Source organism: Chamaea fasciata, unplaced genomic scaffold, assembly GCF_029207755.1.
Source record: "Chamaea fasciata isolate MVZ Bird 193981 ecotype frontalis unplaced genomic scaffold, bChaFas1.0.hap1 SCAF_1, whole genome shotgun sequence".
Lineage (NCBI taxonomy): Eukaryota > Metazoa > Chordata > Aves > Passeriformes > Sylviidae > Chamaea > Chamaea fasciata.
Genome location: NW_027094086.1, coordinates 133,085,900 through 133,101,360, shown reverse-complemented (window position 1 = coordinate 133,101,360; position 15,461 = coordinate 133,085,900). Strand labels below are relative to the sequence as shown.

The 15,461-nt window shown below is 38.4% G+C and overlaps 1 protein-coding gene across 4 annotated transcripts in view; it reads left to right on the top strand.

Annotated features, from left to right (window-relative positions):
* ST8SIA6 (ST8 alpha-N-acetyl-neuraminide alpha-2,8-sialyltransferase 6) overlaps positions 1-15,461 on the top strand; it is a 45,301-nt gene that overhangs the window by 6,417 nt on the left and 23,423 nt on the right. For 2 of the 4 annotated variants that reach the window (XM_066198500.1, XM_066198488.1), the window contains exons 3-4: positions 3,540-3,638; positions 9,127-9,213. In XM_066198500.1, coding sequence (XP_066054597.1) covers positions 3,540-3,638; positions 9,127-9,213 — 186 coding nt within the window. The other 2 variants (XM_066198494.1, XM_066198509.1) reach the window with 2 other exon arrangements.

Below are 15,461 nucleotides of genomic sequence, written 5' to 3'. Positions count from 1 at the left end.
TAATGTGAGTCTGATGTCTGCACAACTTTGCCATGAATAATGCAGTAGAAGTCTGGACTGCCTCTTGCACACCCATTTTTATCTAAATGTAAAAAGATTTCACTCGTGTGAAGCTGAGGCTACTCTGACAGTGAAACAGAAATTCATAAATTTAATGGAATGAGTCATTGTTTCACATCTTTTGCAAATAAATTGGTTTTAATCTTGTACCTTTTTGCACCACATAAAGAGCATTGAGTAAATTTTATGTGTAGAAAGACACAGAAGACTCATTTTGGTGATCTATCATGTGGCTGTACAGGTGATTGTGAGGCTTTAACGACAAAACAGAGTAGGGATTTTTCTTCTTTCTTTTTTCTCAGGCTTCTTCTTTTCTGAATTTTTCAAGTCTTGAAAATGAATGCCTAAAAAAACAATTATGTATTAAAAATGAGGCAACTTGCTTCCGTTGATCTTATGAATTTAAAAGGACTATAAGTCTGTGGAGTAAAGCTTGTATTTGAGAGTATATTTATTCATTGCCCCACAGATCTCAGGACAAAAATTAATAGGAAGCTGTAAGAACTTGTAATGGTTGTCTGCACAGAGTTGTGGAAGAATGTTGGTGCTCTGCTGTTTCCTGCCAACGCACCTTGGAAGGAGCTGGTCAAACCTAACTGCCTGCTCTGACCTGGCCATCCTGGGAGCTTTCACTTGTTAGACAGGGTGTCTTCTGGGCAGCTGTGGCTCAGAGGGGCTGGGGCCACTTCTCAAATCAGCATTCAACATCTTAGGTTTTAGGGGTTTTTCTCTTTTTTTTAAGATGTTGTTTAGGCAGCTAAACTTTTGCCTGTAGCCATTTCTCTTATTTCAAGCTGCAGCTGCAGAATAATCATTTGAGGTTACTGAGTTACAGAAGTGAGAGAGAGGAAGCAGGATGTACTGCTAACTAAATTTGTTTGAGAACTGGAAAAGGCCTACCTGGTTGTTTTGCATAGACAGAACCATTCAGACCAAGCTGCAATAAACCTGTGTACATGAATTTTGTTGGCAGAATATTTGCTAGCACTTGCTATGTGAGATCTGCTGAGTTCTTAGCTCTGAACTGTGTGCTCTGAGAGCCTTCTGCTATTTGTATTTCACTCCTTGAGAAAAAATGAGATAAAGGGCTGTATGCAAAGGCAGCCAAGGAGCTCTCAGTAGGCAGTGCCAGCTTTTACTGTCTATTGAAGTCACTGCAGAACTGAAAGGATAGAGGTTTATGTTGTGTTGTCTTACTGTTGTCCTCAACAAGGGTTGTACAGACTAGATGCTTCCTCAGGGGCACTGAGTGGATACTGGGAAGAATTTCTTCGTGGTGGGAAGAAAGGACGAGGGCTGTTCTGTCTCCTCTGCGGCCTACATCCTGTGGGAATTGCTACTTGGGGTGGCTGAGTCTCTAGGGAATTCATGGGCAATGAAAAGAAAAAGAAGGGTGGTTCTTTCCTTCCCTGTCAGCTGTGACTATGAGAGTCAGCTCAATAGCAAAATAAAAAAGCATTTATTCTTCTCTTCTTCAGTCTTCTCATTTGAAGTGTTTAAGAAGAGAAGACTCAGGAGGGACCTTATTGATGCCTGAAGGGAGGGTGCAAAATGGATAGAGCCAAGTTCTTAGTGGTGCTCAGTGATAGAGCAGGGGCAATGGGCACCAACTGAAACAGAGGAGGTTTCCTCTTGTAGGAGAAGGGAATACAGGTGACCTTGCTGCTGATAAGTAACAGCTGTGTTAATTACCCAATACAGCCTCGGCTCTCATGAATCCAGCTATTTCCAATAAAAATAAGTGTGATAAAAGGGAGTGGGTTAGCTGGTGAGGGGAAGCCATGATGGAGAAGGATCCTGGGGAGGAAGAATCATTGCTATGAGGTCAGTCTGGGTCTGCAGTCAGAGCCTGTTGTTGGAACCTGCAGTCACAGTCTAGCTAGGTAAAAGCCTACATTCAGAGTCTACAAACTAATACATGCAGTCATAGTTTAGCAGAAAGTGACCAGCAGCCAGACGCTGCAAGCGAAACCTACAATAGGAGCTTGCTGCAGGCAGAGTCAGTGAATAGTTGGAGTCAGGATGGCTGAGCTGTAAAGAGGAATAAACCAGGACCCTTTATATGCTGTGATAAGCAAGAAGTCTGTGTCTAGGCTTGTTTCTACTCTCTAACAAGAGGGCTGCTTTAGCACCCTCTGACCATCAGACATAACTGTAAGGGTGAGTGAGCACTGGCATGGGCTGCTCAGGTAGGTTGTGGAGTCCCTGTACTTGGAGATATTCAAAAGCATCTGGACACAGTCCTTTCTCACCCTCTCTAGGGTGGCCCTGCCTGAGCAAGGAGTTTGGACTAGATGACCTCTGGAGATGCCTTCCAACCTCAGTCGTTCTGTGGCTTGAAATGGCATCTTTCTCAAGCAAGGTCGTCAAAATCAGCTTGTCAGAAATATTGTTACTAAGGGGTCTCCATGTTGTCGTAGGTTGAAGGCAATGGAGTTTCGGTCCTTGTCAATAAAAGCTGTGATGGTTCAGAAGCACAGTGTATTTTGTGCAAAGCAGGAAAGCCCTTTCTCTTTGTGTGTGAGTGCCTCTGTACAGAGGTGTTTCAGTTATCTAAGAACAGCACACAGTGTTTCTGTCTTCTAGTTTGGACAAATAGGCTGCAATGTCCAAGGGCTCTGTAAGTAGTGAATCAGCAGAAAGAAATAAAAAGGAGAAGGAGGTGGCAGGGAGGAACATGGCGAGGGGCAGGGAAAATAATGCCAGAGGAAAAATCTTTATGATGAATGACAGTCCACAGAGTGGAAAGCTGAAGTTAGAAGAGATGATTGGATCTGGATACAGGATGAACCGAGGTGAATGGAATAAGACCTTGGTATCTCAGTTGTTTACTAATTTACATCTCAATCTTCTACAAGGGCTGCCCAGAGCAAGAGGACCACGCAGGACTTTGGTGAAAATAAGACAGGAATTAAAGATCACTATCTGGCACTTGCCTTGGTTCCTTTTACAAATATTTGTTCTTTTTGTGTAAATAACGAATAAACAAGGAAGAAAGTATTATGCTTGAGTCAGTAAGTTAAGGTCAAAGTACAAAGATCCACTTCACCTGTGGTGTTTCCTGTATCTATTATATTCACTCTGAATATTGCATTTCATCAACAATTTCAAGAAATCACATCTGCTAAATATTTTACTAGTGAATATTTTAAATATCTTCAAAACTTAATGTAGTCTTTCCATTTAATTTATTTTTTTAAATTGCATTTGCTGATTACAGTGTAAAGTGGAAAATGTAATTCAGACTATGAAATAGGGTTATTTTAAAGAATCAAATATTTTACAGTCCCTAGCAGCAAACTCTCTTTAGTAACAGAAGCTTCACAATGGAAGTCCATAATATTTCTTCGGTAATGTTTTCAGCTAAATCAATGGTTGTTAATCTTATTGTCATAGCAAAGTAAATGTGACAACATTGGTAGAATATGTTCTCTCTTTTGAAGTTTATTGCTTTTTCTCTTCCTGCTTCCTTTTAACAGAACAGCTCTTAATAGAAATGGAATTTACCAGTTTGAACAGGCTTCAAAATGTAAGGCAATTCAGGACAACATTTTGTCATCATCTATCAAGAAGAAGAGGTAGGTGTTTGCTGTCCTTTCTGCTTTGTTTGTTTTAAATAGAAGGGTAAAAGATTGTCCTTTTTTACATAATTCTTGGTTTATTAATGTGGAGCTATGCAACAGAAAACTGAATTTGTTCAACCAATGTTTGCTGCATTTTTTCTTTTACACGGATAAGATTTATTTGAGGTGGGATTTTAATTATTTTATTTTCAGAATACAAGACTACTTCTTGTCAGTAAGCAATGTTACATTCCAAGTCATTCACAAAAGTATTGAGTGGAAGTGTGGGGTATGATTTCATTTTTGAGTGTCTTTTCCCTGTGTGGTGGACATTCCTCCTTGTTATGAGCAGCTTCAGTTAATGATTCTGTTCAGCATTGTTGACTAGAGTAGGTTTGGAAATGTACTGGTATAAAGACTTGCTGGTTAGTCACATGATTGCATTGTGATAACAAGTCCACAGGAAACTAAGAGTCTAATTTTAGACACCTTGAAAAAAACAACTCCAAATTAATTTTGGGTTTCAACTTGCTGTTCTGTATTTTTCTGGCATGGAGAAAAATCCAACTTTGAAATCAGTCCTGCTCAAATTCCTTGTTGCTTCCCAAAGCGAAAAGGGGAGAAGCAGCCCTTGTTTTTGACATGCAGCATATTTTCCTGTATAGATGCACCAATAAATAAAATATTGTAAGTAAGAAAGGCTTCCCATTAGGGCTGAGTTGCAGCCTAAAATGGATGGTGCCATTCTGTCTTTAAAATTGGGAACTTTACTCTGTACTCCCCTCCCTTTGGGAAGAGAAATGGAATGAGAAACAAAAGGTGAGCTAAAAATAATTATATGCCTTTCCCTATTTAAAGTACTGAACAAGTCAATTTTTTTCTTAGTGCCAAAATAATATTAAATGATGATTTAAAAACTTATTCTGTCTTTTCTGCCCCCTCCTCACTTTTGTCTTTCATTTAAATATCATTCACCTCTTTATAAGTCATCATATTTCCAGCGTTTTGTCTTTGCTCTTATTTATTACTTCTTTATTTATTTTTTCTTTTTTTTTTCCCCTTCTTTACAACCTCTTTTCCCATCAATATTTCACCTCTTTCAGCAACACTATTGCTGAAGTTGTTCTTCTGAAAGGTGCTGCACCACTACCCACTATGTTACCAATGCACTGATAGTGAGAGCTGAAACATAGACTGGCAGAGGTCAAAGAATGCAGTTGACTGAAAACTTGAGTGATTAACACCAAGGGAAGGAACAGCGGTCACTGTATTGCTTTCAAAATCCACTTAGAGCAATATAAATGCTGTTGTTTATCCCACACTTCACAAAGTTTTACAATCTGGAGATGGGCTCCTCATATTGAGAACAGTTTGGAGTTGAGATTATGGGAGAAACTTTACAAAGTACAAGACCTTTATTCTGTGGTTAAAGAGAAAGGGACTGTGCCATTTAATGAGGCAGAAGATGCATTGGGCAGGTAGGAAGAGAAACAGATGTTGGAAAAAGGAGCAAGGGGTTGCTTTTTGCCATGAATATTAGAGCTATCAACCTTCACTCAGATGAGCTGCAGGGATTTTGTTGCTTTTTCAAGGCGTGACCCATGGCATATACCCATGGTATATTAATGCTTTATATTGCAGTTCTAGACTTGCAGGGACATTCTGGACAGTCCTGCCTCTTAAGTTGAAAGAAAGAGAAAAAAATGACTAGTTTAAAGCTTGTCGAATACTTGGATAGTAAGAAATGCTATGTAAGTGGCAACTTATTATAGCAAGTATGTGCTGGTGGTGACAAAGAGCCTGAAATGCTGAGTTTTGCTAGCAGTTTTCCATTTTTATTCTAGAGCAAGTCCTGTGTACAATCTCCTGAGGGCTTATAAAACGGATATTATTTTTGGTAGTATTGGAGTGTCCAGAGGCAAAACAGAGCCTCCCCTTATTTTGCATTTCATGCCATAGTTTTTCTTTTTATTTGTTTCTGTATTGAACATAAATTGCCTAGTAGAAATGTGTCCTTTTTTCACTCCTGTAGCTCAGTCTTCCTTCTAATTCAAATACCTTTTTTACATGTTGGTATTTAGTTTTAGCAAATAACCAATGAGACTGCATCTGTCTGTTCTGACATTTTACCTGTTGTCTCCAACTATCTCAACACTTTTGTCCTTGGTATTGTCCTTTAAATATCTGCCAAAAATTAGAAGATACTAATACTTTGTCAGTGCTTTGAATGTGCATATTAATTTCACCTTAGCCACCGCAGTAAACGTAGAAGGTCACTGCTCACCCAACAAATACTGTGGAAAAAAAAAAAGCCTTCCAGGTGTTATTTGTCAGTCAGGCTCATTTAGTATAAGTGAGTTTCCTAGGGCAGCAAATTATTATAGTGGTTGTGGTGCAGGTGACAGACAAAAACAGGGTCAAAACAGAACATGTTTCATTCATTCACTCTTCTCAGCACTGTAATTATTGTGTTGTCCAAGTATTTTTATAGCTCAATTTACCTGAGCTTTTTTTAGCTTAATAATAAAACCCTTTTAGCATCAGTGAATATGTGCTGTAGGCTCCTAGGTGCCAGTGGAAATATATGTAATGTGCCAGCTCTTTAAAATGGAACAGTGGGGAAGATGACTGACTGGGTTACAGCAGAGTCATGAAATGATTCCCTGATAACCTGAACTATTTTCTTTGTGGAAGTGAGTCCCCAAGCGTCCTTTAAAGCAGGAAATGCTAAAATTGAGAGGAAAACAAGGTTTTCAGAGCTGTAAACCCAGCTGTGGCAAATCCCAGAGCTTCAGGTCAAGTCTTTAAAAAATTATTTCTAGGAATAATACTACTGTCTGTATTGGAGTTAATTTCATAGAAACCTTTTATTGGTGTGAGCAGATGCCTTGCAGAACTGCCACAGTTGGGAGCTCCTGTCCCCCAGGACAGCATACTGGGATGTCTGTGCTGCCTGTGGCGCTGTGCCAGCTGGTAAAGACAAGTTCTGACAGTCCAGAGTGTCTTTGTAAGTCACAAGAAGAGCTAAACTGGATGCATGAGGCAAGCCGAGGTGGTGTTCTGACTTATAAAGACCTGGAAGTAGTGCTTTTCTGTGTGAGCTGGTGAGCTTGGATACCTCCAAACAAGAGCAATTCCATCCAGTAGAGACAGCTGTGGAAAGGCTGCAGTGTTCTTGCTTTGTAATTGGTGTTTTTGTCCTAAGTGCATTTTCTGTTACAAGTGTGAGAAGACCCTTACAGTTTCTGACAGTAAGTGCCTGTGTTTCCTATAGAGGTCTCAGAAGTAGCATTATGGATGATGCTTTCATTCTTCTCCCTACCAAATGTTTCCCTGTAACTTGCTAATAACTTGTCAGTCCATGCTGTTTCTTTCTGAATAGATGGTAATTTTCCATTTTGTTTCTGACTCTGATCTTCATCTTATCAATGTCTTTAGGCTAGAATTTGCTTTTTCTACTTTTTTTTTTCCCTGGATAATGATAGCCTAAGTAACTCTTCACAGTCTGTGATCCTATTAATTTTTGGAACTTTTTTCTAAGTCTGAGCATTTAAGAGTGATTTCTTGTTTAGATTAAGGAATGAAACCAGATGAGTTATTCAACATCAGAAAAGGCTATTTCAATCTTGTGCTTTTATCTCATCTTCACCCCACAAACACGTCCTGCCCTGCACTGATATTGACACTTATCTGACCCCATGTTGACTCAATTTGGGTATCAGCTTCAGCAGGAAGGTAGTTCCATTTTTTTCTGGCTGCAGTTCCTAGGCTGATAACATACCAGCAGGCAGCTGCCAAAATAGGAGGGCCTTGGTCCCTGTTTTGATCACTCTTTGTTTGTACTCGCAGTGGTGTTAGATGAAATCTTTCTTATCTGGTTTAACACAATAAGGAAGAAGAAAGTGTATATGCATATCCTTTTCCTTCTGGATTATTTTATTGCCCTGAAAGTAAAAGTAGCCTATGAAGGCATTTGACAAAGTGCAAAACCTGCCAAGAGAAGAATGGGGTGGACGTAGGTACCCATTGTAACACAAGGGAGTTGGACTGGAAGGAGGAAGAATGTACTGCACAGTCAGATCAGCTACAGCTGCAACAAAACCAGTTTTCTTCTTTCTCTGCTTCTGCCGATTGAGTTCTTTTGAGTTGTGAAGGGCTCAGTAGAATCAGTTTAGTTATAGTCTTCTAGTTCCATTGAGAGTTTGCTAAGTGTAGAGGATGAAAATTGCACAATGATGTTGTCACAGGTGCAGACTTGAGCCCGTGACCAGTTTTAAAGCAGCATTCCTCTTAAAATTATAACTTATTTTTTCATGTGGAAATTGGACATGATTTTACTCAGGGTAGGATAAACGTGTTACCTTTAGCAATTGCAGTACTTCTAGGAAGCAAACAATCTGTTTATTGCAAATGTGGAGCAGAGAGAAGGAAGCTTTCAGGTAATTGACCTCTGCTGCTGCAACCACCAGTGTTTTTATATATTGCTTTTTATCAATTCTCATGCTCCACTTAAAAAAAAAAAAGTGACGTTTCTTGCCATCCCTGCTCTTGTGAAACTGTTCAAATTAGACACTTCTAAGTGTCAGCTTGAATAAACTCATGATTGCTTGGGTCAACACTAAGCTATTTTTGTTAAAATAGTACAAGTTAAATCTTTAATGACTTGAATCCCATAGCATGGTATTCATGGCATCCATACCATCCTTTCTTCCTATTTGCTTAGTTATTAGAAGTCAGTTATTGTTTTTTAAAAACCTGTATTATGATCCAGGCACAAATGGGAGAAGTAATAACATTGACCATGAAAGCAAAAAAAGTCTTCATTCTTTTGATTTGCATGTTATAGAGTATTTCACTTATGAACAAATTTAGATTTCTTGAATGGATTTTCAAGAGCAGAGAGCTGTTTGGTTATATGTAGCAATGTAACCAAAGTTCTGGATCATGTAAAATAGCAGATTGTTGTATTTTAGGGACAGTTTGAGGGAAAACTTGCATCTGTAAATACTGGTCTATTGTCTTTAGATGGCTGAGCTTTGGGGACTTTATAAAGTAAATGAAAGAAAAGGCATAAGAAGTGTTGTGCTTCATATTGGCCTGTGAGAGCCACTTTTCAAAGCACTTTTAAGGTTTAAATCACCAACTACAAGGGAATTATTTCTATTATTTTGGAATTTCACAGTTGAGATGATTTCTAATAACTTCAAATATTTATGGTCAGTTTGAAAGTATAAGTTTGAAACAAGTGTACTTTTCTAAGTTTGTGAAATTCATTAGGACACCAGTACTAAGAAGAGATGTTTAGTAGGTCATGCTAGTTAAATGAGGATAGTGCTGTTACAAATTACAAAAATAAAATAGGTCATGGAGTTCTAAAAGCAATCTATTATATATGCATCATGCACATTATTATTAATAAATGCATCATTTGAATGTTTTTAGAGACTGTTTCTAAATATACATACATATATATTCTAGTGTTTGATGTTGTTTCCTTTTTTAGATACTCAGAAGATTATTATCTTCACATAGTCAAAAAGCTGCAGAACTGCACCTGGGTAAGGAAACCAGAAGAATCTACAAAATTCAGGTAATTTTCATTGTCTCATTTAGAAAAACTGTTTACCCTAGATTTTTCTAACAAGCCATAAATTTAAATATTCCTTTTTAAACAGATAATCTTATATTGCTTGTAGTTATTTCTATTAATTTTTTGATGCTGGAGCTCTTCTTGTTTGTTGGAATTTAACTGTGCAAACTAAGTAGAATAAAAGAACTACAGAAGTAATTTCATGTGTCTTCACTATCACGAGTAGTAAACTAACTCAAGTAGAATGAAGTAAAATATTCCTGGCATAAACACTACAGTGTTAAAAAAGTACTGGTAATGTTATTTTGTCCATCTGAACTGGCACTCTGATAAAAGGCTGTAATGAAGCAGTGTGTTCCTTACCCCAAGAAGTACTGCCTGTATTATTACAGAAGTGCCCTAGGCACTCATTAGGTTTGTCACTGCATGTCATGCCCCCTGAGCATGACAGCACGTGATTCCATCTGTCCTTGATTGGGACAGCACAGAAGGACATGCTCAGTAGGGATGGTGAGCTCTGAAAAGCCTAAACTCTCGTTTGGAAATTATGCTGGTTTTAAAGAACAGCTTCACTCTGCCATCCCTGTTTTCTCCAGGGAAAAAGGCTCTCTTGAATTACGTTTTTACATGGATGAGAATCGAAGATCCTGTCATGATTGTTAAAAATAAATAAACTGACCTATCTTCCAACTCTTTGGAGTTAACTAGCATTGAGAGCTAAATATCCCCATGTTCAGCATGATCCCTTTGGAAGAAGTAGTTTGGGGGGGGGAGGAGGCAGGGTAAAGGGTTTTGTGGAAGAAAAATTGCTGTATATCACAACTGTCTAATGGTGTTTCCCAAAGCTGAGGTTGGAGTTAAGGAAACTTTCATTGACTCAGGCAGGCCTTAGCTGTGCACAGAGCTATCCAGCACGATAAGGAGCTGTAAAGCAGCCCATTCCATTTCAGAACAGGCAAGTGTCTTGCACAGAATTGACAGGGGATGAAGCTGCTCTCACCTGCTCCTCACCCTGCTACATCTGGGCTTTTTGTTTTCCAATCTATTTTTTTATGCTTTATTTTAGAAGTTATTGATAGTTTCTTTTAAAAATGGCTTTAGCTTGCTTGACTGCAAAATTTGATCTGATTTGATGTCATCAAAGATTTCCATTAATATGACTTAGGACTGGTGCTTTGGTGTAAGGCATTATGAATGATTATTCACAATACCCTACACCAAAGATGGTGCTTTTGCATAAGTCTTGTTTTTCTTCTTTCATTCTCAGTCTTCTTTATTGTTTTTTGGAAATAAGATATTAAAATTTTACTGTTGTCCTTAATCCATGACCATACTGGAGATTTTCAAGGCTCTTAGCAGTTGGTCAATACAGTCTTTAAAAAAAAAATTTAAAAAAGAAAATCAAATTTTATATAAAATTTGCTGGCTAAATCTCTATGCTTACAACACTCCCAGACTTATCAGACTTAAGCCTGCAACTAGCTTTGGAAGGGCACTTCAGCTGAGAAATTATGTATTGACAGAGCTATGGGGGAGAAAAAGTTTCTGGAGTTGTAGTGAAGTAAATGAATTAATAATACCTGGGCAGTAGATCTCTTCCTTTTTCTGACTTAGCCTAGTGTCAGTAATAGCTGTCTAATACAAATATTATACAGTCTGAAAATCTCATTAAGTAGGTAGATAAACACACCCATTTGCAGAAGAGGAAATTAACCTCTGAGGAGTTGTGCAGCAGAAATTGGGTACTACAGGCGGCCACCTTCAGAAGGAGAAACTTGAAGCTGCCCGTGTCCCATTATTCACCTGCCAGTGCCACCAGAAGTCTGCCTGCTGACAAGACTGCAGAGAAGCTGCTTGACTTCTTTTCCTGTTTGTCCATCTGTTAAATGGAGTGAACGCGTAGATGCTTCTCAGGCACGGTGTCAATTTTATGACATCTCTCTATTATCCTGAAGTTCTGAAGAACAGGCATGCATATTTATAAGGGATTTAATGTCTTATGCTTCAGGGCATAAACTAACCTCTAATTAATAAGGTTCAAGAGCAGCTTCTCCTGGGTAGTTAATTTTTCAGAGAAGCTTTCCTGTGTTTTCCTTTGCAGCTTTTGCTGTTGGCTTCTGTCATGCTGTTAGTGGAGTGAAGGAGTATGTGATCTAAGCCAGTAACTCCTGTTCCTAGAAGACAGCACTGTGTGCCAAGGACTACACATCTGTTCTCATTGTAAGCTGCTCTCCCAGCAAATCCAGGCCAAATAAAAGAATATAAATTAGAAGTGCAGTTTAGGAAAGAAATACTTGTCTTTTTATTTGGCAAAAGGGTTATAGCTGACAGCCATGTCTGGCACAAACGACCGTGTTTTTGCCAACTCACTGTTGGAGAGCAAAGTGCAGGACTTCAGGCTGTTCCTCTACTACCTGGCTCAGCTTTGTCATGCAGCTGTGCAAAATGTGTCCATTTGTTGTCAGAGGGCTGCTCTTTCCCAGATGGCTCCCTCTAAAGCTGCTCTGCTGTGCAGCCTCACATGCTCTTGGCTCTCTGGCAGTGCTCACTGGTTCTTCGCAGCTATGTGATGTTTACGTGTGCATTTCTCAAAGTCAAGAAGAACCAGGAAGCAAGTACAAGCCATGATCTCTTTAATACCTCCCATATATGCAGTCACTCTCTTGTGGTTCATTTTTGTCCAGACTCTGTCACGGAACCAATCTCCAAGCATTTCACTTATTTTAGTGTCTATAAGGGTGACATCAGCATTGCCAGATACAGGCTGCGCTCAGAGGAGCAAGTGCAAATGCTTGGTTAATTGCTCTTGAAATCTAGTTAAGATTTATTGTGCACCACAGTAGTAATTGTCACTCATTGTTAAAAGTGATGTAAGTAGCATCCTGCTAACAGTGATTTTGGGAGTCTTCTCCAACATTTACTGCTAGGGACATATAGAAAACTGTAATTTTATTCAGACTTCTCCTTTATAAAATTCATCTTCTCTTGAACTTTCTATTTTTTTTTTTTTTTATTCTCTACGGTTCTTCAGTCATCTAGCATCTCCACATTATGCCTTTGTTTCTAAGTCCACCTGAATTCTTCCTTCCTTTTCAGATTTATATCAGCTCTAAGTTGTTTTAGGCAGAACAAGTCCTTGGATTTCTTGACTGTTAGAGAGAAGCTTGGTACAAACTTGGGAAAGTGGGGGATATAATCTCACAGCTGCTGGAAGGGTTATCCTTAAAGCTCTAGGAAAAAAAGCTGTGCTGGGTATCTTCCTCTGCAAAGGATCTCTAGCTACAGTCAGCAGAGTCTCAAGTTCCCTAGGTAACCTGAATATTAATTATTATGTTAGTATTCTTCAAAGGTTTTCCACTTTAAAGAAATATTTCATTACTGCAACAAATTGCAGAGCCCAATTAAGTGCATCTGTAATTGTTTTTTACACCTCCACATCTCTCTGCTTACAGACTTAAGCTTAATTTACTCTCATTTGGGCTATACACCAATGTTATCAAATAATCTGCAGCTTTTCAAAATAGTGTCAACTACAGTTTTTGCAGAAAGCTGCAAAATAGTTAAAACAGGCCTCAAAATGATGGGAGAAAGGCTGAGCAGATGCTGTGTTTCAGGGAAGCCTCTGAGCATTGTATTTCTGGGCTTACTGAGCTTGAAGCCTGTCAAAGTAATGCAACAGCACTTCAAGAGTGGTGTCACACTGCAATAGTGAGCTGTGGGTACTGGGCCCTCTCCCCATGGAAAGATCATTCCAGAAAAACCTTATTTGTATCTCATAATGAAGGGAGAAGGATATACCTAGGTGTAAAACACAGTTTTAAAATTCCTGATGTTACACTGCAGTCTAACTGGCAGAATGCTGCCCCAACCATTTTTTTTTTAAAGGAACATTGCTATTTTTAAAAAAAGAATATAGACTCTTAAAAAGAAGAGTGAAAAATATTTTAAAAATCAACCATTTCCCTAGTCCTGTTATTTTCCCCTCTTCCTTTTTATTCCACTTGTCCTCTATTACCCTTCTCCGACTTCAATATCTCTTCTCAAAAGTGTGTGTTAAACATTCCTGCAGATTATAGAATACCATTTCTTGAAGAGATTAGTTTTGTTGCAAGCTATACTGTAACAGTCTTGCTTATCACATCTGTGTACTGCAATCAACCCCAGCTGAAACACAAAACACACTGCAAGGTCAATTTATGCTTATATAAGCTTGCACCACCACATAATCAATAGCTTTTCTAACACTAAACAGATCTATATTTCTGCTGTAATCTCTGAAATCTTCCAGTTTACATGAAAATACACAGAACTCAGACTGCAGAGCGATTAAGAGTACATTTGCTCCACAGATTTAACAGATGACATGTAAAATAATGAGTATATATTCAAAGGCATATTTTATTTCAGGAGAGAAAAAGATGGGTGGAGAGCTAGTAATTAGTGACATTTTGAAAGAATGCTTGAATCTTTTAATTGGTCTGCAGACTATTATATACTTTTCTAAAGGATGGAGGATTCCTATAAAGAGAATCTAATTTTGGATCATTCTGAGCTAATTATGTCTTCATGACATGCTCTTTAAATAGTCTTTGGTTTGAAAATTTTATTACACTTTTTACATATTCAGCCTTGATTTCAGATTCAACCCTTTTGGCTTTCTTTGTCTTAGACATTTATGATGTTACTTCATTTATAGGCAATGCAAGGGCTGTCAGTGTAGCACTCCCCTTCAACATGTTCTGTTTCAGATATCAGATTTAACCACTCTTTTCTTAAAGTTTGGAATATGTCATGATATGCCTCATTGCACTTTGATTGACACATTGACTTGGGTTGACAAGAGCCTGGAGAAACTTGTATCATTGTCTAGAGCCCCCAGTGCAGTACAATAAGATAATTACTTGCTCATTATAAAATAATACAGCAGTAGACATAGATAAAAAGTAGTCTTCCTGCTTGTAGTTATGCCCTTGAAATTTTTGCTGTTACATAGTGGAATTTTTTTGTGGGTTATTCTACTGTCACAACAGTCTCTGCAGTATGAAAACTTAAAGTCTCTGATGTCTTCACATGTACAGCACAATAACTCACATGAACTAATGACTACAAATGTCCAGGCTAGGTAAACTATTAAAACAAACTTAACAAACTTTTTGCGTTTGCTTATTAAGCAAGCGCAAAACTTTTTCTGGTTTGTAGTAATCCACAGATTTTTGTCTCTTGAATGCTTTGCTCTTTGTTCAAATGACCTTACAAGCTGTGCTGGGAAGTCCATTTAGCTCACAGAAGCTACAGTTTTAAATATTTGCTAGTTTTAATTTGTGTTTGGTTCTCTTTTATGCAATGTTTTTGTGTCTAGGATAACTAAAAATCTGCAAGGAGATAGTCTATTGTAAGCATTGCTGATGTCACTAATGCACAGGTGCTTTATAACAAGACTGATACAATTCTGTTTGTGCAAACAAACATTCACTTTACAGATACTTGTAAATGGTGGCTTTGAACAGATTTACACCATTATTGAAAAAAGTTTGTCCTGATCACTATTAAAATACGTAGGTTGTTGAAATTTTGCACCTTGCCTAGGCAACCTCTTTCAATGTGTTTCCTAATACTGAACTTCAGCTTCCTTTAAAGCAAATTAAAATTATTTTCCTTACCCTTCCCACCATGGCCTTGAAGGGTACTTGAGCATCTGCTGTTTTAAACGTTTTGAATATTTTGATACTTCTGCTCCTCCCACTCCAGTTTAGTCCAATGCATAACAACAGTGAAATATTTCAGTGTTCTCAGTCATGACAAATACCCTCAGGCCACAGATCCACGGGCACTGGTGTCATACTGAAGCATTTTCAATGGAAAACGTTTGGAAGAATGGGAAATTTTTAAACTGAAGAAGTTTTTTACATAAAGACAAATTTCACGCTCCTATAGATTCTTCCCATATCGCTCAGAGTAAGGGCAGTGCTGGCTTTTGAACCAGCTGTGAGAGTCTGCTAAACCTTCAATAACCATTGATTGTTTTAGCCCTTGTGGCTGGTCCACACTGAGTTGTTGAAGACATTGAGGTGTTTGCAGTACCTTCAGGATGTGTGCACACTGTGACTTGTCAGCAGGCACATGCAGCCTGTACAAAAGGCCGGAATCAGCTAAAATGCATAAATTCATATTAGCACAGAACCGAGGTAGCTAATTTTGCTGCTATCTTGGCTACAGAGCAACTCCTGGCACTGCAAAGAAACTGTATC